The 23,757-nt window shown below is 40.0% G+C and overlaps 1 protein-coding gene across 2 annotated transcripts in view; it reads left to right on the forward strand.

The window, feature by feature from the left end:
• The window catches only part of LOC117521908 (desmoplakin-like), a 46,582-nt gene that overhangs the window by 18,184 nt on the left and 4,641 nt on the right, over positions 1-23,757 (forward strand). Inside the window, exons 8-23 of one of the 2 annotated variants that reach the window (XM_034183272.1) lie at positions 1,903-2,007; positions 2,086-2,181; positions 5,127-5,252; positions 5,435-5,587; positions 5,700-5,854; positions 7,236-7,362; positions 7,485-7,671; positions 7,763-8,040; positions 10,818-10,999; positions 11,184-11,322; positions 16,052-16,245; positions 16,352-16,514; positions 18,042-18,125; positions 18,226-18,333; positions 18,484-18,582; positions 21,894-23,708. In XM_034183272.1, the coding sequence (XP_034039163.1) occupies positions 1,903-2,007; positions 2,086-2,181; positions 5,127-5,252; positions 5,435-5,587; positions 5,700-5,854; positions 7,236-7,362; positions 7,485-7,671; positions 7,763-8,040; positions 10,818-10,999; positions 11,184-11,322; positions 16,052-16,245; positions 16,352-16,514; positions 18,042-18,125; positions 18,226-18,333; positions 18,484-18,582; positions 21,894-23,708 (4,011 nt within the window). The remainder of the gene's footprint in view (positions 1-1,902; positions 2,008-2,085; positions 2,182-5,126; positions 5,253-5,434; positions 5,588-5,699; positions 5,855-7,235; positions 7,363-7,484; positions 7,672-7,762; positions 8,041-10,817; positions 11,000-11,183; positions 11,323-16,051; positions 16,246-16,351; positions 16,515-18,041; positions 18,126-18,225; positions 18,334-18,483; positions 18,583-21,893; positions 23,709-23,757) is intronic. The other variant, XM_034183273.1, reaches the window with a different exon arrangement.

Below are 23,757 nucleotides of genomic sequence, written 5' to 3' on the forward strand. Positions count from 1 at the left end.
CAGAAGCTTCCTCAGCTAAAATTCTTGCTCTGGTAGTCTGACTTCTGTCTTGACTCTTGTAGAGAAGAATAAACCAGAAGCCAACAAAAGCTGGAGTTTTTAACCTAACCAGACCCCTCCTACCGAGAGGCAGTCTGCTATAGGCTTGTGACTAAACAGTAGCTCTAATTAACACCTATTGTGCTCTAGTTAGTACCCTCCTAATGATGGGATGGAAGCCTCCCCTGATGGCTCCCTTGACGACTCTCCTGATGACGTGAATGACTCATTACCATGAACAAAAGACTGAAAGGAGGGGTAGGAGGGGTCTGGTTAGGTTAAAAACTCCAGCTTTTGTTGGCTTCTGGTTTATTCTTCTCTACAAGAGTCAAGACAGAAGTCAGACTACCAGAGCAAGAATTTTAGCTGAGGAAGCTTCTGTGATTTGAAGCGAAACGTCCTCACGTCAAGCAACCCAGTCCAGTCGAAGATTCAAGCTTCTCTACTAGTTATTGGGAAAGTTATTCCAAGGTCCTTCTAAATTATATATTTAATCCCGTTGCAGTTGGTAATTGGTATCTCATGTCATTGCTTTGTAGCACTGTTTCCATATTTTAGTAAAGTTACAGTCTTTTGTAACATGTTGTATAATTGATTTGGTTTAGCTTGTTAGCATGAGCCGAGTGCCTCCATTGTGAGCAATGAGATTTAGAAAATACATGATTACTTAGATACATGCTGACATAAGTACATACATGCTAATGGTAGCATGAAAACTCACTAATGGGCTATAATTGGCATTAAAACTTGCTAACACCACATAATGCAATGCTATCAGGCTAATGCTAGCATAAAAACTCACTAACAAGATATAGCTGACATTATGACTCGTTAGCATCACATAATGCAATGCTATCAGGCAAGTGTTAGCATGAAAACTTACTAACAGGCTATAGATGGCATTATAACTCATTAGCATCACATAACACAATGCTATCAGGCTAATTTTAGCATGAAAACTCACTAACGGGCTGTTCTCGAGGTCAGCGCTACGTCACTTCAGCAAAGTGGCCAATCCGAAGGAGAGAATTTGTGCTTCCGTGACTGACCGAGTGTGAAAACACGCTCAGTCAGTATGCTGTTCTATTGTAATCAGCCAGTTTTTATTGGCTCTAACTTGCTTCTAACGGCTAGCTGACAGCTCTCATTGCCTGGAACGGTGAGATTTATACACCAAGCTGACCTGAAATGAACCATTTTACATTAAATTGACTTTATTGACGAGTCTGACCCCTTTGAATAGTGCCAAATTACATGTATTTGTATTGAGTTCTGCGATGTTTTCACCGTCAAAACCCACCCCTCGAGGTTAAATGCCCAGATGACCAACCTTCAGAATAGTTGGCATTACAACTTGTTAGCATCACATAACACAATGCTATCAGGCAAATGTTAGAATGAAAACCCACCAGCATAACATAATGTGATGTTAACAGGCTAACGTCAGCATGATCTGCCTCCATTTAGAGCATTGGGCTTAATGATATGTTGAAAAACAGTTATCATTTTTCTTAGATAAAATCTTACTGTACATCTTTGGGTAATTTTACATTTTGTCTGAAAAAATGACAGTGGACCTATGTGTGGTTTTTGAGTTTTCGTTGGACAGACTAACACATAAGAGACACATAGATTTAATAATTAGAGAATTACAGTATTATTAATTTGGTGAGTTAGAAAATGCATGCATTTAAAGTTTTTGAGGTATTGCTTATACAAACACTCACTCGCTAACTCACTCACTCACCCACTCATGTTCATTTTTGCTGTACAAGCCTTATGTTGTTACCAGTGCAGGGAAAATGTGTTCCTGTGTTGGAGTTTTCTTGTTTTTGGAGGTGACTGACTGCGATCTCCTCACAGAGGCTGTTGAGGGACTTGGAGGAGAAGGAGAAGGAGCTAAACAAGCTGAAGGGGAAAGCGGACATCCTGCTGAACAACAACCATCCCGCCTCAGATAAGATAGAGGTGAGGTTTGTTTCTGTTCTTTTGTGGATTAGTAAGTTGTAAGTTGGACTCGCGCTGACGCGTGTGTGTCACCTACAGGCCTACATGGACACCTTACAGACCCAGTGGAGCTGGCTGCTCCAGATCACTAAATGCATTCATGTTCATCTGAAGGAGAACGCCGCCTACAGTCAGGTAAGTGCAACCACACTGACATTTGTCTGCAATGGCGCCTTGACACTTGCACGCATTTAAGTCCCGCACTGCTACGCAATTCGTTAAGCCAGTTCAACCCATTGTGTCCCGTTGGATGTTGCACTTTGTACCGCTGGATGCTTCATAGCGGATTCATTGCAGATTAATCATTTGCTCTCAGAGTTTGGCTGATGAAACCACCTCTAATCATTTCCGTAATCACAGAGGAATATTCTACAGCTGCAGCTTTTTTCTCTCTCTCTCTCTCTCGTGCGCTTCATGAGGTGGAGAACGCATTTGGGATCTAAATGATAATTATTTGTCATGTTTTTATTTGTAATGGCTTGGTAAACCAGTTGCATTTTCATTCCTTCTTATCAGAAAAATTATGTTTATGATAGATCTCGTCATAATCGTTCAGATGAGCTGCGCTGTGATGCAGTGACACGCACTCACACTCAGTGCTTTTGAATTATTTGTGCAATGTTCACGTGAAGTTCACATACACTCAACAAAAATATAAACGCAACACTTTTGGTTTTGCTCCCATTTTGTATGAGATGAACTCAAAGATCTAAAACTTTTTCCACATACACAATATCACCATTTCCCTCAAATATTGTTCACAAACCAGTCTAAATCTGTGATAGTGAGCACTTCTCCTTTGCTGAGATAATCCATCCCACCTCACAGGTGTGCCATACCAAGATGCTGATTAGACACCATGATTAGTGCACAGGTGTGCCTTAGACTGCCCACAATAAAAGGTCACTCTGAAAGGTGCAGTTTTATCACACAGCACAATGCCACAGATGTCGCAAGATTTGAGGGAGCGTGCAATTGGCATGCTGACAGCAGGAATGTCAACCAGAGCTGTTGCTCGTGTATTGAATGTTCATTTCTCTACCATAAGCCCTCTCCAAAGGCGTTTCAGAGAATTTGGCAGTACATCCAACCAGCATCACAACCGCTGTCAGAAACCGTCTCAGGGAAGCTCATCTGCATGCTCGTCGTCCTCATCGGGGTCTCGACCTGACTCCAGTTCATCGTCGTAAGTGACTTGAGTGGGCAAATGCTCACATTCGCTGGCGTTTGGCACGTTGGAGAGGTGTTCTCTTCACGGATGAATCCCGGTTCACACTGTTCAGGGCAGATGGCAGACAGCGTGTGTGGCGTCGTGTGGGTGAGCGGTTTTCTGATGTCAATGTTGTGGATCGAGTGGCCCATGGTGGCGGTGGGGTTATGGTATGGGCAGGCATCTGTTATGGACGAAGAACACAGGTGCATTTTATTGATGGCATTTTGAATGCACAGAGATACCGTGACGAGATCCTGAGGCCCATTGTTGTGCCATACATCCAAGAACATCACCTCATGTTGCAGCAGGATAATGCACGGCCCCATGTTGCAAGGATCTGTACACAATTCTTGGAAGCTGACAATGTCCCAGTTCTTGCATGGCCGGCATACTCACTGGACATGTCACCCATTGAGCATGTTTGGGATGCTCTGGACCGGCGTATACGACAACGTGTACCAGTTCCTGCCAATATCCAGCAACTTCGCACAGCCATTGAAGAGGAGTGGACCAACACTCCACAGGCCACAATTGACAACCTGATCAACTCTATGCGAAGGAGATGTGTTGCACTGCATGAGGCAAATGGTGGTCACACCAGATACTGACTGGTATCCCCCCCCAATAAACAAAACTGCACCTTTCAGAGTGGCCTTTTATTGTGGGCAGTCTAAGGCACACCTGTGCACTAATCATGGTGTCTAATCAGCATCTTGATATGGCACACCTGTGAGGTGGGATGGATTATCTCAGCAAAGGAGAAGTGCTCACTATCACAGATTTAGACTGGTTTGTGAACAATATTTGAGGGAAATGGTGATATTGTGTATGTGGAAAAAGTTTTAGATCTTTGAGTTCATCTCATACAAAATGGGAGCAAAACCAAAAGTGTTGCGTTTATATTTTTCTTGAGTGTAATTAATGCATGGCAAAGATTTTGAACATTTAAAAACTTTCTTTATGCACTTGCATGAAGCCGCACGCAGTTTACAACAGTTTACAACACTTTACAATGGTTTACAACACTTTACAATGGTTTACAATGGTTTACAACACTTTACAATGGTTTACAACGGTTTACAATGGTTTACAACACTTTACAATGGTTTACAATGGTTTACAACACTTTACAATGGTTTACAACCAGTTTACTCTCTGGCACTGCAAATTGCGTAACAGTGCGCGGGTGAAATTTGTGCAAGTGTCAAGGCGCCTTGACTGTAAACCTCTAGGAAGCAAAACGCATGCAAGCGTGCACAAAGAACATGACAACAATGCAAATGCCATCAACGCAAAAATTAAACACAAGATGAACATTTTTTTCACTTTGGAGTGGAGGCTGATATAAATTAAACAGTGTGCTGTGTTTGTGTTTTACATAATTATGATCCAGAAACATTTTGACACACTGAGTGTCTGACACACGCATGGACGTCATACGTGTTCATAGAACACATGAACTCCGAAATGATCGTTTTCTCTCGGGTCACATTATTAGATTACTGAATCACATCAAACACCACATACGATGGTAGCGGATATCTAATTAGAACACAAGACTCATTCAGAGAGCTCATAATTCCGCCAAGGTCGCATACTGCTTAAAACATTTGTTAGAAAAGTAATCAAGAAGGAATCAAAACTAAGAAGTTACATTACTTATATTTTTAATATAAGTATTACTGTGTTTCCCCAGTGACAGTGTTACTGTGTGAAACTTTTCGGTTTTAAACAGAAATGACAGTGACAACAAAAAGTCAGATCTTGTCAACTTCAGCTTGTCTTGCAAACGTCACCATTGTCATGTGAAAATCAAACCCTGTGAACAGAAGTCAAAGTTTTTTTTTTTTTTTGCTGCTACCTTTAGTTTTTCAAGGAAGCCAATGAGACCTACGGGAAGCTGCAGAAGGAGCATGAGATCATCCGGAGCAAGTTTGTCTGTGACAAGAACACCTCCCTGGATAACCTCCTGGAACTCCTCAAACGCCTGGAGGTGACATTCTGCTCTGATAATTCTGAGTGTAGCTTTTTACCACTGTGAAACTGACAGCAAACGCATCACGAGTGTAAATAGCAAAGAGATTAGATCAGCGTGTTCAGAGAATGTTGATGATGTGTGCGGAATCGGACATGTGGCTTTGTTTAGAGCTTTCTGTGATCTTCTCCTGCTCACAGAGAGAGAAGGAGAGAATCGTGCAGAATAAAAGCCAGGTTCACAGTCTGGTCAACAAGTCCAAGACCATCGTGAGGCTCAAGCCTCGTTATCCCGGAGAGACCAGCAGCAGCCCCGTCATGGTCAAGGCCTTATGTGACTTCAAGCAAGACCAGGTCGGACAGCGAACTCACACAGACGATCAGACTGTGAAGTAAAATAATATAAATCCATAAAAAAAGTACTTTGGAATTCCCACGTGACAACGTGTTTCATTTTGTGCTGCAGAAAGGAATTTTCAAAGGGAATGAGGGCATCCTGAAGGATAACTCCCAGCGCAGCAAGTGGCTTGTGACGGGTCCTGGAGGTCTGGACATGTTGATTCCATCTGTGTGTCTGCTCATCCCGCCGCCAAACCCGCTCAGTATTGGCCTCGCCAACAAGTGAGAAGCACTGACTGATTCAGGAAAAAACATCATTAAAATGTACTGTAGGTCAAACAGCATCAGTTAAAAAAAAAAAAAACTGATTCCATTTGTAGTGCATTCCTCAATTATTTTGGTGCCACAAAAAGAGAGACTAACAGAATTGAAAGCATCAGGACAGACTCCTGCTGACCACACATTCAAATTAAGGAATTTGCACAAATTTGTACTAAAGTAGAAAATCTGCACACCAACTTGTCATTATTTTGTGATTGTTTCACAGCGGTTAAAGCTGTAAAACACAAATAAACATGAACAGTGCAGTAAAAGCTCCTTCATTCATCTTTGGTGGTTGTGCAAGTACATGTGCACGGTTGCCCAATGTGTGGCCTGCAGTCCACATGTGGCCCGCCTTTACTTTGTTCTGGCCCACCTTGACAATTGACAAGCTCTGTGGAATTAATAAATTACTGTTAAGCAGCTTAAATAGAAATGATTTTATTGTCTTGAAACAACATTTTACATTTACAATTTAAATTTTCTATAAAAATGAAACCACTGAGATTAATTTATAGCCAAAGGTAAGACTTTGGGCCCCACTGTTTTTAAGTGGAATAAATAAATAAAAAGAATAGATCCACGTGATCTCTCTAGTCAGAGGCTGTTACATCCACTCATTATTACAAGTACTCAAAGACTTGATGTAAGTTCCATGAAGTACACATGATAGTATATCACAAACTGATAGAGGCGTGCTGTCTGTGTGTCAAACTGTGAGTAAGAGGTAAAGAAAATAGTTTTCAATAAAATGTTTCACTGGATCAACTTCCCTTTAGTTTTAATGCATTATCTACTTGTATAAGCAACAGGTTCATCCCAGAGCAGCCTGTATTCAAGGTTCTTGAAATGGAGCAATATCTCCACCTGGTGGACATTTAGCATTAACACAGGTACAATAGAATTTCACCAAGAGCTCTTGTACAAAAAATAATAATGATGATCGCAAATATTTTTGCCATTTTCACTTGTTACTGCAATTTAATTGCCAAAAAAACTCTGCAACATTTTAGAAAATACCAAGACATTGCAGTAGATTATTGTAAAAATTAGAAGAGTGTGTGTGTGTGGGGGGGGGGGGGGGGGCACAAGTTGTGCATACCATGTCGGTAAGGTAAATTGATTGTATTCAACTGTACATCACATCTGAATAGCTAAATTTATTGACTGAGTGGGGACTCCATCAAATGACAAGAGGACTCCAATTTTTATTTCTAAACCTTAAATCAATCCCTATGTTTTGGAGATACTGTGAATTATGTTTTCAGTTTCCAGTCCTACGAATGTAAGTGGTATGCAGTTGCTCTTTGAGAGTGATTTCATGGTTTGTGATGTTTCATAGGAATGAGCAGTATTATGACGCCATCATGGGCATCTACAACCAGCTCTACATCAACATCAAGAGTCTCATCTCCTGGCAGTATTGTCTCAGAGACATCAATTACATCAACTCCCTCACTGTCTCTATGGTAACACACTTCTTACATCTACTTCTAAATGTACAGTAGCTATGTTAATTTAAAAAACATCAGGTTCTGGAGGAGTTGGGTGCGTCTTAGTAGCATCTTGATTTCTATCTGCTGTCTTATAGTTGTCCAAAATGCGTCCTGAAGAGTACCGCAGTATCCTCAAACGGCTGGAGACTAGCTACCAAGAGTTTCTGCACACCAGCAAAGGCTCTGAGCTGTTTGGGGAAGAGGAAAAGAAGAAGATCCAGGGCCAGGTCGATGTTGCTCAAAACCACTATGATACCCTGATTATCAAGCTGCCGTCTTACAGTGAGTGGAAACGATAGAGGTTGACTTGGCGTTGGTGAACATATTAACACTTTAGACACTATATACTGATTATATCCTGCATTTGCATCAGCCGTCAATGAAGTGGAAGAGGTCAAGGTGGTGAAGGCCGAGCCTCCAAAACCAGAGCCCGTCAAACCTCTGACGCACAAGGTCCCCAAGGTGACTGTCCCAAAGGTCACAAGCCAGCCTCCCGTAGCCACCTCCACCCTCAGCATCACCATGCTCAGCAATCTGCACGAAGTCCGGCGCCGGCTGGAGCTGGCTGAGTCCGATCTCACAAGGCATCTTCATCTTCCTCTGGGTGACAACGGTGTGAACGATTGCTTGCAACACATCCAGAACCTTCAGGTATCCGTCTACTCTCACGGTAAAGAAAAAGTGAGATTATGATCTGCGAAAAGACTCGTTCTGAAACACGCGGAAAAATACTAGAGGTGAAATGTGACTGTGAGGCAAACAAAAGAGCTGAAACGAAGAGCTGCGGAAAATATTATCAGCTGTTTTGATAACTGATAAATCACTGAATCCGTCTAGCAATCAAAGTCTTGGATCTGAACTTGTTCCAGCTTCTTTAATGTTAAAAATTTAGCTTTTTTTATTATTTGAAAACCAGTTGAGCCACATTTGACTCCTATCCACCAGATAACATCAAAAACAACAAGTAAGGGCGACTAAATGTTATAGCACTCACACAACCAGCAGGGGGCAATAAATGTCTACATCAAAAATTTACAGAAAGAAATGTGAACATTTTATGCCTGTAATTTGGCAGTGAGACCACCAGATATGAGAGCGAGTACTAAACGGTTCCTGAGATGTTGCCCAAACAGCTGAAGATTTTATTATTTAACGGCTGTAGAATTGGTAGCGTGCACGTTAGCCAGATTGTGATGTAACAGGTCAGGGATTTGTGCTAATGTATTAAAAATACAACACTCTATACTGATGGACAGATACAGGAATAGTTCTAATGTCTTTCATCTGGGCCTAAGTGGGACTGGTTGAAAGACTGAAACTGGTTTCCACAAGATATTACCCTTATCTGGTGTGGTGGGTAAGGTTTGACCTTACTCTTGTGAAGCACTTTGGGGTGACTTATGTTGTGATTTTATATAAATAAATTGATTTATTCACTGTTTTTTAACTAGCCAATTTGTGACGGTTTGTTTTTAATGTGTTTCATACCAAAGATTAACTTGCTAAGATGCAAATGTGTTTTCAACTGGTTTAAACCACTTTATTTTTACAGATAACTCTGAGCCAACTGTAAAATGTCTTAAAGTGTGTTCAGCATAGTCAGTGAGAGATTAATTTTAAGCATTTTAAACACTTCTAGGACCCTGCAAATTTCCCTACTTCATGTAAGTACTTACGTACCACCACAGGGGGCACACTTAATTGTTTTTCAATGAATTTTCCGAGGTTGGCCAAGCAACTCCGCCTCCTTTGTAACGTGATGTATTCAGAAAGTTAGTGCTAACATATCTTCAAAAACCATATGTCAAATATGTGTAATTAACACTAGATATGTTCAAACAACATTGTAATAAATACATACCCTGAAACGTAACAGCATCTTGCTGATTTTATGTCTCCTGTGTTCACACCCCAGCAGCCAAATATCATTCTGCTGTCTGGAGCTGCTCTGGTTTCACACGGCCTCATATGTAATCTCCTTTCCATACTTCCAAATACTATGAGTTCCACATGACATTCAGTAAAGATCCGATTGTCATCGTCATGTTTGTGTTACTTGATTCTTTCAATTGTCCGTCTACAGTCAATAAGATAAGATAAACTTTATTGATCCCACATTGGGGAAAACCACTTGTTGCAGCAGCAAGAGTCATACAGTAGTAAATAAAAATAAAAAAAGAAAATTTACATTAAAGAAAGGTGACTAAAATATATGGCAGTGTTTGCTGGTGGGTGTGTAAATGCTGATGCGAACAGATTATGTGAAAAATAGACTATAAGTGAGTACATATGTATAAGTAGGTATAGATATGGTCAAATTATTGCACAGGATAAATTGCACAGTTGTGCATGTAATAAAGCAGAAAAGGTGATGGAAGACATAGTTAATAGTGCAAAATCAGCAGGTGGTATGGTGCTAAAAACATTTTGAGGTATTATACAGTCTGACTGCAGTTGGAATAAATGACCTGCGGAGGCGTTGTGTTTTGCACCGAGGGTGCAGCAAACTATTACTGAAGGAGCTGCTTAAGGCTCCCACAGTCTCATGTAAGGGGTGAGAGGGGTTGTCCATAATTTATGTCAGCTCCTTTCACCTACCACCTCTAAGCAGGTAAATATACCCATCGCTAACAGGAACGACTGGCACCTGTTTCAAGTCCAGTGTCAATGTCACAGCTCTCCCGTTGACCCCATGAACAGAGCCATCTGCTGTGGCTTTCACCCCATCTCTTCTCCAAAATTGGATAAACTTGTGCGCCTTTCTCCACAAGACCCACTGGTTGCCAGTGTAGTTTTCCACTGGAGGAAACACCCCTTTCCGCGAGACATTTTTGCCACTGTGGAGCCATCATATTCCTGAAATTCTCACAGTCTCCATCACAATAGACTTGGAGATAACACGTGGAAGTAACTGTAAACAAACACTGAATATAGTTACAAAATAAAAGGCATTAGCCAGGCACTGCTAAGCAAAAATCGTTATGTATTAATGCTATCGGGAAAAAAAGGGATGATGACAATGCAATGCATTTTGGAGTGATTTTTTATTTGTACTGTATGTGTGGTAGAGAGAATTGGCAACAAGGCCAATAGTTTAATAGGCCTCAACACAGTCCTCTTCCTGCAGTACTTTTTATGACGCTCAAAAAACTTGTTTGGACCCAAACAGAATAATCGCCAGTGTTTTTAAATTGCAATTCATTTTTAAACTGCACTGATGGCAAATCACTTAAAAAAAGTTTAACCTGAGCTAAATGTGTTTCACGTAAAGGTCAAAAAACTGTCTTTGGATTCTGAGAAATTGTGACAGACTGTTTTTTAACCATTTTTTCTGACATATCACGCACTAATGGGTTGTTAATATAATCAATATACATCCTATTGTTGTTGCTTCTACAAAATGTAACATTAAATTCTGATGCTCTCAGATTGTGCATCAAGATTTGGAGTCTATTCATGACGAGTACCTGCGGCTGAGAGAGAAGATTTTGAAGCAGCTGGAAGGGATTTCTCCGGAATCAGAGCAAGCCAAGTTCCTGCAATCTGAACTGGAAGTCGTCAGACAAAAACTAAGAGGTCTTGAGGGCCTTTCCTCGGCTTACCATCAAAGGTACAGTTTCATTTACTCGTGAAACACTGTTCATAGCATTCACAGACAGGGTGCTGCCTCACTATGGCCAGACCAGTCCACCAGTCCACTTTTCTGCTTTCAGTGCATTTAATGACAATAACGTGCATTATTCACCCCAGTGTTCTGTTTTGTTTTTTTTTATTAAAAAATGTGTCCCCTGCAGACTATCCGCTCTGAAAGCGTTGCTCCAGAGCCTCCTCCATGCCGAGGATGTCATTAAAGTCCACGAGGCCCGGCTGACAGAGAAGGACACGTCCTCTCTAGACATTCAAGAGATGGAAAACTATCGGAGCACGCTGAAGGTTTGACATGTTTTTTTGTTTTTTTTTGTAAGACATCGTCAAAGAAGTCAAACAGTGTAGGATGATAAAATTAGCTCATCCAGCCGGGTTGTGCAAACAGGTGTTGTACGCATTCTTGCGTAAACAAGTTAATTATAACTTTAATGTTGATCGTGGACTCTAATGAAGCTGATGCAGAAGCAATACTGGATTATGAGTACACATATTAGTAAAGACGGAAATGATTTAAAATTTGTGAAAGAAAATTAGCAAACTTTAGATCATTAGATTCCACAAAAGACTGTAAAATGTCAAGTAACATTCTGGACATTTTTTAGAACTTGACTGATATGTATTTTTGGGGGGCTAATACAGATATTTAGGAGTACTGTAATATAAAAAATATACCATGTATCTGCCAATAACATTTCTTTACCAAACCTTTATGACAAAGAAATGTAATTGAGGTTTGAGATTTTACTTTAAACATGAACAGAATTTGAATTAAAACCAACAACCAGCCAACGTACGTCACGCTGCCCCGATAATAGATAATTACAGAAGATAATGTTTTCTTTATCAGATTATCTTTTTAGATAACTTTAAAAACCATTATCGGACCAATTATCTTCCGATTAATCTTTGTCTGATAACTTTTAAACCGATAAACAAAATAAACAAAGCTTAACAGCAACAAGCATTTTTAAAATTAGTTTAGCACTCACCTGTTAAAGTTTTGTAACAGACGCACAGCTATAACCTTTGCAAACAGAAAAGAGCCAATTGTTTAAAAAGCATCTCAAACCTCTGCAGACAAAGGAGAAACAGCCCAAAAGAAAAAAAAATTTCCTTTAATACCTTACCGATATGCTGGCGATATCACCTAAGTCATCCAGAGGCATACATTTTTAACTTATGGTTCAAATTTTAACCAAACTAATTTTGGACAAGTTATTTAAAATTACTGTCATGTCTGAAGTTTTATTAAGTGAAAATATCAGATATATGTTTTAGTTTTAAAGTAATGTGCTAATTTTTAAGGTTTTGTGAGCACATCCTGTGACCCGCAATGCATTTTGGGTAGGGTGATGTAATCTCAGTATGTCACGACAGGACAAATGCATTTCAGACACTCGGTTCAGGCTCCATGGACAACAGCATTAAACTCTAGTGCCTAAAACTCTCTTGAATATATTCTCTGCGTTTATAGATGTTGGTTTTATTTGCGTTTGTTAAATTCCACGCATTTTAAATGTAGCAGACAGGGATTACTGTATCTGGAATTTTGTTTTCAAGGCCTCTACTGCCATCTACTGGTCAGTAGTGTTCACTAAGCATGTGGGAACCAGTAGATAGCAGTGTTCTATTTATTTTGACTCCGGTTATGTCAGATGATTGTCAAATCAACTTTTTGGCTTTGCAAATGGCTTTTTTTTTGTGTGCAATGAATGTATACATTATACAAGTTTCACTTTTTTAATGGAATTACAACCTTATTTCTTTTTCAAATTCTCCCATTTTTTGCATCCAGCCTTATTTTCTTTAGAAATTTCCTTGACAAATAATATCAGTCTATTAGGACGTCAGGTTATGTGTTACACATATACATGTGTGTGTATATATTTTCCAACTTATTCCCATTGATGAAACTTTTCATTTTCTGCCTGAAAGCTTATTAGATGAGTGTGTTCAGGGCTCCGTTTGTTTACTAAATACACACACGTTACAGACCTTGAAATCCAACAGCAGGGATTGATATTATCCAAAGATTTATGAACATACAAATTAACGTGCTTACACTTTATCATGATTTTCTCCGTTGTGAGATATAAAAGTGTCTTATCGTATTGTTTGTGTGTATGTGCATTATAACGCAGCGCACGAGCGACGTTACAATATTCTTCAGAATGACAACATACGCAACATACATCCAGCAGCAGACACGCTGCTGTCATAGACAACTGCCTGTAAAGTTTTTTGGCAAGTTATAACTTTCTAAACAGCATAATTTGTAATGAAAGCCGCTTCATTTGTGCAGCTCTTTCGGCGCCATGTTTGTTTTTTCAGAGACAGCAGTAAGCTCCTCCTACCCCTCCAAACGGAGGGATTTGTATTAATTAATGTTATTTATAATCAAAACCATAAGTCAGCATGACTTTATTTTTCAAGACCTGCGCATGACCGGAGTGTTGTAATTGATAGAGAGTTGGCTTTATGGCTGCTCTCGGGGTGCCTCTGTGCTGGGAGCTCTGTAGTAAACAAGCGCTTCCAGCAGGGGCCAAATGTTGAAAGAAAAGTGTGGTCTCATTGTTGGAGACTGTTGTTATTTTTAATATTATTCTTAGCTATTCTAAGCTATAGTTGTAGATGGGTCAGAGGTAATACTGGAATTTATCTGTTATCAGTTATCTGTAACTTCCAATACATTTTTGGGTGGTTTATTGTTTTATCTTTATCGAGGATAACTTTTCGATTATCTGTTATCGAAGTTAATTTTTTGGTTATATGTGCCCACCACTGTGTGTATATATATATATATATATATATATATATATATATACGAGGTCTCTTAGATAATAAACCGACCCTTTTATTTTTTTTTTTAACTATATGGATTTGAATGACATGCGATTACACCAATCATGCTTGAACCCTCGTGCGCATGCGTGAGTTTTTTCACGCGTGTCGGTGACGTCATTTCCCTGTGGGCAGGCCTTGAGTGAGATGTGGTCCCGCCCTCTCGGCTGAATTCCTTTGTTTCACACGCTGCTCGAGACGGCGCGCGTTACTTTATCAAAATTTTTTCTGGACCTGTGAGGAATATCCGAGTGGACACTATTCGAGAAATTAAGATGGTTTTCTGTGAAAAGTTTAACGGCTGATGAGAGATTATGGGGTGTTTCTGTCGGTGTAAGGACTTCCCACGGAGCGGGACGTCCTGCAGCGCTTCCAGGCGCTGTCGTCGGCCTGTTTCGAGCTGAAAACATCCTAATTTAAGGCTTAATTCACCCAGGACATCGTGAGAGAACAGAGAAGATTCAGAAGAGGCCGGCATGAGGAATTTATGCGGACATTCCACTGTTTAAGGACATTTTTTTAATGAAAGACGTACGCGCAAATTCGCCGAGTCGTTTCCGTGACGACTCGGCAAATCTGTGTGCGCCGCGACAGGAAAAACACCTCCGTGTTGAAAACCATTTGTAGAATTCAGGCGGCTTTTAATGGCTTTCAACAAGTGAGTAACTGAGAAATTGTTTAACAGCTTGGGCATGTTCCAACTTGCCCGTTAAGATTTCCAACGGAGGTGTTTTTCCTGCCGCGACCCCCCGCGGTCGGGTCCAGCCCGACATGCGACTCTGCCCGCACGTTCTTTCATTAGAAAATGACCGTTAACAATGGAATGTCCGAATAAACTCCTCATGCCGACTTCTTCTGAAAGTTCTCTGTTCTCTGACGACTTACTGCATCAACAGAGCCTGAAATGTGGAAGTTTTCAACTTGAAACGGCGAGACGCTGCCGCCTCGAAGCGCAGATCGCCGTCAGGCGCCGTGGACCGTCCTTAAAGCGACACTACCAGACCAAAATCTCTCATCAGCCGTTAAAATTTTTACCGAAAACCAGCTGAATTTATTGAATGGTGTCCACTCAGTTGTGCCTTACAGTTTGAAAAATTTTTTATCAAACAAAGCAACAGTCTCTGAGCCATTCCTAAACAATGAAAAAAATTGACGAGCGGGTGGACGACTCCTCACTCAAAGACTGCCCACAGGCGAATGACGTAACCGACAGGCGTGAAAAAACTCTCGCATGCCCACGAGGGTTCAAGCATGTCTGATGTAATCACACGTGATTCAAATCCATATGGTTTTTGAAAAAATAATAAGGTTGGATACTTTTCTAATAGACCTCGTGTGTATATATATATATATATATATATATATATATATATATATATATATATATATATATATATATATATATATATATATATATATATATATATATATATATATATATATATATATATATATATAATTTTTTATTTTTTTCACTTGTCTCTTTCTGCTGTAAAAACATCCACTCTGTCTGCATGTGAATGGCAGCTGGTTGCTTTGCCTCTGTCTCTTGTAGATAATGTGACCAAAGGGTGATGAGGGTCCCACATATGCTTGACAGAATTGTAAACAATGCCACTAAACCGCCCTCTACTGGACAAATTACATAATGACACCATTTCCAACAGCTAAAGTGTTTTTCTGCATTGTATATTTGGTAAAATAGAAGTTTTCTTATTGTCGATACCAATATGTTCATTAAAAGGCCAATATTATCGGCTAACCGATATATCAGTCGGGCTCAAATTTTTTTGTTGACGGTTATCTGCCATTGTATACAACAAATACGAATAAATACATTTTTGTTGTTTAAATTTAATTGTATACATTAGATGGCCGCTCATTTATTTGAATTCTCATTCTGGCTAGATGAGCACTCTGTGGAGTGCATTCCACATTCTCGAGAACCTATGATGTTTTGAGTTACTGGGTGCAGTGTTGAGAAATGTTGGTTTCTCAGAATGCAAAACATGGAGAACCACACCCTACTTTTTCTAGGTCAGGCTCAAAACTTCCCAATTGCCCCTTGTATTAGATGAAGTTAGTAACTGACCCGTGTTATAGGTGCATATTAGATATAAATCAGATGTACATGTCTGCTTTTTTAATTAGTTCTTTTCCTCATCTTTAACAGCAAATGAAGCTCGATCTGGAGCAAAAACGAGACCTGCTGACAGCTATGGAGTCCGACTTGGCTAAAGCCGTGCACTGGAACGGCCAAATTTCTGAGCCGTTTCACAAGTGTGACGTGGATCTGTCCAAGTACTCAGACATGGTGGGTCAGCTGTCTGACCGCTGGCGTCGCATTCAGTCCCAAATTGACAGCAGGTATGATTCAGTGCCCATCCAAATCAATTTTCCTTAAGGTTTTTAAGCACTACAGTCGTCATTGCTGTTAAAGACGCTAAAAATACTATTTCCTCTTCCTCCTCAGAATGTGGGACTTGGAGAAACAGGAGAAGCAGCTGAAACATTACCAGCAGAGCAGCACTTCTTTGGAGCAGTGGGTAGACAATGCCAAGAAGCGCCAAGATAACCTCCAGATGACCAAGCTCACTGACATTCAGACACTGATGGACCACCTCAACCAACAAAAGGTACAATTTCCGTTCATCGTCATATTACAGCTACCCTCAAATTATGCTATAAAAACAAATATGTGAAGTTCTGCAAAAATAAAGTTTTAATTTGTCGTAAAATATAAAGATGTTGCGCTGCCATAGATGAGGTTTTACTTGAACTTTCTTTGCAGTCCACTAGATGTCGCCAACATAGTATTTAGTGCATAGAGAGATTTCAAAACACTTTGAAATCATTTGTTCATCTTATGTGAAACAACTATTTCTTGAAGCAACTGTTTCAATAGTTTATTTCTTGATTATTTTCAAACTGTCATATTCTGAAGCGGTTGTTCCAGTTATTGTTTGCGTGTTTCAAATGTCGTGAATCCTCTGTCAAATGGGTGTCACTGTCACGGAGTATTGAGCATTTTAAAACAGTGAATCAATTTACAAAGTAACTGTTTCATTTTGTCATTGAACATTTCAAAAACAGCGAATCATTTTGTGAAGAATCAAATTTTCAAACATTTTTTTAAAATAGTGAATAAATCTCAAACATTTAAATTATTGAGTGTTTCTGGCCTTTAAAACCACTGAATCATTTTGTTTAGAACTGCTTCATATAATGTTTTGAACATTTCAAAACAGTCTTTTTTCAAATAGTTTAATTTACAGTGTTGAGCATTTTAAAGCAGTAAATCATTTTGTAGCAATCGTTTCAGATAGAATTTTAATGTTTCATAACACTGAATCATTTTCTTCACTTCAAAACATTCAATTATAATGTGAATAATTATTTTATTACCATTTTCTGAAGCAGTTGTTCCAGTTATTGTTTGCATTTCAAATGTGGTGAATCCCCTCTGTCAAATGGGTGTCATTCTCACAGAGTTTTGAGCATTTTAAAACAGTGAATCAATTTACAAAATAACTGTTTCATTTTGTCTTTGAACATTTTGAAAACAGTGAATCATTTTGTGAAGAATCAAGTTTTTCAAACATTTTTTAAAATAGTGAATAAATCTCAAACATTTAAATTATTGAGTGTTTCTGGCCTTAAAAACCACTGAATCATTTTGTTTACAACTGCTTCATATAATGTTTTGAACATTTCAAAACAGTCTTTTTTGTCTCTTTTTTTTTTGTCAAATAGTTTAATGCACAGTGTTGAGCATTTTAAAGCAGCAAATAATTTTGTAGAAATCGTCTCAGATAGAATTTTAATGTTTGTATCACTGAATCATTTTCTTCACTTCAAAACATTAATTATGATCTGAATAATTATTTTATTTCCATTTTGTGAAGCAGTTGTTTCATGCAAAATTTGTAATGTTTCAAAACACTGAAACATTTTGCAAAATAAGTTATTTCATTTACTGTTTATAGCATTTCAAAGCAAAGACTAATTTTCTGAGTAAATCATGTCATTTGAGCTTTTCTAAGTGGTTCATGATTGTCTGAAGTAATTGATTCAAAGCATCAAAAAGCAGTGAGTGTGTGTGTGGAGTGTGCCGATAGCGTGAAGGCTTGAGTCTCTCTGATGTCTGTGTTCTTGCTGCACAGGCACTTCACACTGAAATTAAAGGAAAGAAGGAGAAAGTGGAGGATGTGCAGAAAAATGCAGACACCTGTGCCACCACTATAAAGGTTGGTTGTTGCTTCTTTTTGGTGAAAATCTATTCATAGTGAGGGGGACTCACACAAACAGGCTTGGAGCTAATGTCCATGCGGTATTGTGTGATTTCAGGACTATGAGATGCAGTTGGCTTCCTACAGTTCAGGCCTGGAAACTCTGCTGAACATCCCCATCAGGAGATCGATGCTGCATTCACCTGCTAGTGTCGTCAGACAAGAGGTGCCTCACTGACCCAATTACTAGTTAAAGTACAATTATACAGCGAGACAAACCTAAATGGCAGTTATTATGTCATAAACGTTTTCTTTCACACATTCTTTGATTATGTGTAGGCTTATAAGATCATTCACTAATTTAATCTGCACTTAGGCGGCTGACCTTCAGTCCCGCTACATAGAGCTACTCACCCGCTCGAGTGACTACTACAAGTTCCTTGGAGAGATGCTCAAGAACATGGAAGAACTGAAGGTAAGTACTGAACAGTGATGCCGGTAACGCGTTACTTAGTAACGGCATTAGAGTAACGCGTTACTTAGTAACGCGTTACTCTAATCTGACCACTTCTTTTAGTAACGAGTAATCTAACGCGTTAATCTTTCCAAGTCAGTAATCAGATTAAAATTACTTCTCCATGTCACTGTGCGTTACTATTATTTTTCATTGTGGGTCGATAGCAGCATTAAACTTGGTCTGTGGGCAAGAGGTCGGGGTTCGACTGAACGTCCCACTTTAAGCGAGCTGTGAGCTTTTCATCCGCGGTTTTTTGCAGCTGCTTGACTCGTCCTCTCCACTTAAAGCGCGGTGATCAGCACACCTGCACTGAGCTTTACAAAGACATTTTTATACTTTTTTCCTCCTTTATTTAGAATTCTGAGCTGCGTTGCTCCGTATCGTCTCGTTAAAAACAGCTGATCCTCGGCGACGCGTCAACAACTAACACTATTTTCCACTCAAATGCACCTAAACTCTCTTTCTGAGGACCACATGATGTGAAAACGCAATAAAACTTTCTTACCTGTAAATCTGGTCATGTTTTCTGCATAAATAAATGTTATCCATTCTTTGTGCTCAAACGCCAAAGCAGGGGCGAATCCAGATGGAATGGGGGCGTGGGGGAGGGATGTGCCCCCCCCCCACAACAGCCCTAGATTAAAGATCCAGTTTTGAAGCTGTTTTTTACTACAACTACTAATATTGCTTAAAATAATAATAATTTCGACAAGTAAAATGTTTAGAGAGAATTTAAATGTTAGAAAAATGTTAAAATTTAATAGTTACATTTATAAACAATGTAGGTTTGAAATTGCAAGTTTTACTGTTACAGTGCTGTCAACAGTTAAATATGAGGTCAAGAAAGAGGTCTTTATTTTACTTTTTATAAAACAAGTATTTATTTTCATTGAAGTCAAGAAAGGGTGACTATAAAGTGAGTTTTGGCAAAACAGGTATCATTGTCATGTTGACGTGGGTTGTTGTCGACAGCTGGGAAAGTAACTAAAAAAGTAACTAGTAATCTAACTTAGTTACTTTTACAATTGAGTAATCAGTAAAGTAACTAAGTTACTTTTTCAAGGAGTAATCAGTAATTGGATTACTTTTTCAAAGTAACTGTGGCAACACTGGTACTGAAGCTGTGACTTTTGAAACTACAAGACGAACCCCTAAATTGCATAAATTTGCAACTTACTTGGAGCTATTTTAGGACCAAAAAATGGTCTTATTTCTTGAATGAATGAATGAATGAAAACTGTTTATTTCGAACATTTGATACAACAACAATTACAAGATAGATCAGTAAAGACAACAACAAAAAAGTTCCTACTGTGTACCCAACATGTCCGAAAAGGGGTAGGGTGAAGCATCAGCTTATTTATCCCTACCCCTTCTTCCCCACAACCAGTAATACCCTTTGCCACATATACACATAGATTCCTACACACCTAAACCGATATCAATATATATATATATATACATATATATATACACATACATATATACATACACACATCAACATACATACACATATACATACACATATATACACATATACATATATACACATATATATACACAAACATAAATATACACCTACACATACCTACTTACATACAAAATACTATATATTTACAAGCCAAAGCAAAAAACAAAAACACCCTAACCCTCATTACCCTTCCTCCTCCCTATACCTAGAAAAAAACAAATACATATACAAATAAATAAATAAAAAAGCTATTGTAAAAAAAAAATCTGAGGAATCTGAATAATCAACATTAGTCCATGATTTTCTGAATCATTGTGTTCAGACTCAGACAAACTGAAGCTTCGAGAGATTGCAGATTTTCACATTCTTTTCACATCTCTTCAAGTGTTTTTTTTTTGTTTTGTTTTTTTGTTTTTTTATCATTTATCCGTTTAAGATATTTTAAGCCATAAAGTTGTGAATAATTAGGGGTGTGGTCACTTTGAGTGACAGCTAGTATGTGCCACTGAGGCAAGTCAGAGCTCCACTACCAAATACACGCTAGCCACAGTTGCTAACTTTTGTGGACGACCGTGTCTGTCCTTTCTGAGTGTCTTATAACACATATCTATAATAACATGGCTTGCTGTGTGGTTAATTGTCGTAGCGGATCATCTAAGACGTTTGTGCTCCACCATTTTATTATGTAATTTTGTATGTTAGTGGCATTATCACTTTTAGCTGCTATCGGTATCTTGAAATCGTTGGGTCTAGTTAATCCAGGATTACTGAGGAAATAAAAGGGTCATCATTTTTAATACCTGCACCTAAACCACCATTATGAAAATCTCCACCCAGTCCACAAAAAATATGCCAAACCAAGGTTAGCCTGTTAGCTGTTAGTTCAGTAAGTCTGAGATGGGGGCGTTTTCAGGCTTCTCATCCAAGTCACACAGGGTCTCGCCCGTGTTCAACCGCCTTGCTCATTTATGGGTTGGCAGCGACATAGGTGGAGTAATTAATGCCAATGTGGCAACAACACAGTGCAACCACTTTTTGAGCTTCAAAACCAGTCTTCAGCATCTCTTCAGAAAACCTATAGGTGACATCACAAAGCATTTGTCCAGTATATAAACAGTCTACGGGTGTAACCATGCCACTGCATGTTAATGAGTGAGAATAGCACAAATAAATACTAGAATACAATAGAATCCAGACTGTCTGCAAAGTCTAACAAGAGCAATCAGAGATTTCTGACATCCGCCAATCTAGATCTGGGTCACCTCCAAAATGCAGTGGAGTCTTCCATGCCCTAATATTTATCTGTGGTGTACGGTAAATTTGGTGAGAATCCATGAAGTAGTTTTGAAGAAATCCTTCAAAGCCCATATAAAGTGAAATCTTGACCCAGAATCCGGATCCACTTCCAGATCGGGATCACCTCCAAAATTCAGTGGAGTCTTCCATGCACTAATATGTATCTGTGTTGAAAACTCTGTGCAGTAGTTTTGAAGTAATCTTGCTAACAGACAGACAAATAAATAAATAAGTAAATAAATAAACGCGGATGATTTTATTACGTCCTTGGAAGATGTAATTAACTGCTTTTAGAGTCTGTTTCTCCACAAAATTTTGAAGCAGAATGTCATTTCATCAACCTCCCAGAAAAAGTAAGAGAACAAACAATCAGAGGTGATCACTACCACTGAAGGAGTTGAGGGTCAAGAAGTAGATGTGATCTTATGGAGATATAAAACTAGATATCATACAATTCCTGATGGTCTAATGGTATTTTTTGTTTGTTTGTTTGTTTTTGCAGATCAGGAACACCAAGATTGAGTTGCTGGAGGAGGAACTGAGGCGTCTGAAGGACGACCTCCAGGATCATGACCAGAAAAACAAGTCTCTGGAGGAGGTTCTGAACCGCTACAAGCTGGAGCTCAGCCAGTCCAAAGACCAGCTCCTTTCCATGGAGGAAGTCAAAAGAACCACGGCAATACAAGCCAGTGCTGCAAGAGAGAGCCTGGACAGCACACACAATGAGCTCAAAGACCTCAATGACAAGCTGTCCCGCCTCACCTATCAGCTGGATGAGGAAAAGAGGAAAAGGAGACTGGCAGAGGAGCGTTACAACAGCCAGCAAGAAGAGTATGAGGCGGCCGTTCGCCGCAGACAGAAAGAACTGGAAGAGCTGAACTGGGCGAAGATTGACTTGGAAAAGTCGGTGAAGGACAAAGAACGTGAACTGGAAAGACTGAAGATACTGCTCGAAGAGGAGGCAACACGTCGGCGCAATGCCGAGACAGATATCTCAAAGGTAAGAACACAGTGCACCCAGGAGCTTAATCAGCTCAAGCAGACATATGAGAAGGAGATCCACGTCACCAAGACCACCATACTGAAGACCTCACAGCAAAGAGAAGAAGACACGGCAGAACTGAAAATGCAATGTGACCAACTTTCTGCTGAGAAGAGAGATCTGGAGGATGAGCTCAGGAGACTGAGGCAGTCCATTGCTCATGCAGAGGAGCAGATGGGCAAAGCAGAGGCAGAGGCCAGCCAGCAGAGGGCCTCAGTGGTGCAAGAAACCAGGATACGCAGCGAGCTGGAGGTGCAACTGAGAACGTTCATGCATCAGCGAGAAGAGAATGAGCGAAAGCTAACGGAAGCCACTGCAAACAGTCAGGAGAAAACCAGGCAGATCAACAAGCTAACACTTAACCTGGAGGAGGAAGGAAAGAAACGAAGAGCTCTGGAGATGGAAGTAAACCGCCTGAAGCAGATTGAGGCCGAGCTGAAGGCAAAGAACACCTCCTACCTCGAGTCCATTAACAAGCTGAAAGTGTCTGAGCAGGAGGTCCGCATCACCCGAGTGGAGCTGGAGAAGCAGGCCAGCGAGAAAGCCAAGGCCGAACAGAGTTCCGCCAGGCTGCAGAGTCGTATCCGTGAACTGCAGAGTTCCCTTGATGGGGCGCAGGCGGAGCTGGAGAAGCAGAAGAAGGCAAGTCAGGAGGAGTTCACACGCAGAAAAAGAATGGAAGCTGAGCTGGAGAGGGTGACCAAAACCTGCCAAGAACACACTACCACAATTACCACCCTGAAATCTATTCAACACGAGGCGTCCACGACTGGGAGGAAGTATGAACAAGATCTCAGGGTCCTGCAGGATGCCCTGGATAAGAGCCAAAGGGACCACAAATTAGCCAAGGAGGAACTAGCCCGTGTCACAGCTGAGCTTAAGATGCTGAAACAGAAGCTCCAACAGGAAGAGACCCAGATTTATGAGCTCAACCAGCGTAACGAGAGCCTGTACAAGACCATCGAGGAGAAGAGCCGGCTTCTTAACGACTCCACCACAGAGAATGAAAACCTAAAGCGCATGACCCAGACCCTGACAAAGGAGAGACTGAGGCTGGAGGAAGAGCTGAGGACAATTAGGCAGGAGAGAGACGAGCTGAAGATTAGCAAAGACAGCATTGATGGAGAAAGCGTTGCTCAGATCTCAGCCTTGCACGCCCAGCTTCAGAGCAGCAGCAAGAGGACAATGGAACTGCAGGCGCTCATCAATGACCTGACCAAGGAGAGAGAAAAGCTAAAATTGGAAATAGACAAATTCCAAAAGCAGTCCATTGAGGTATTATTGAATGTACAGAAGGATCACCACCACATAATTCAACTCATTT

Source organism: Thalassophryne amazonica, chromosome 12, assembly GCF_902500255.1.
Source record: "Thalassophryne amazonica chromosome 12, fThaAma1.1, whole genome shotgun sequence".
Lineage (NCBI taxonomy): Eukaryota > Metazoa > Chordata > Actinopteri > Batrachoidiformes > Batrachoididae > Thalassophryne > Thalassophryne amazonica.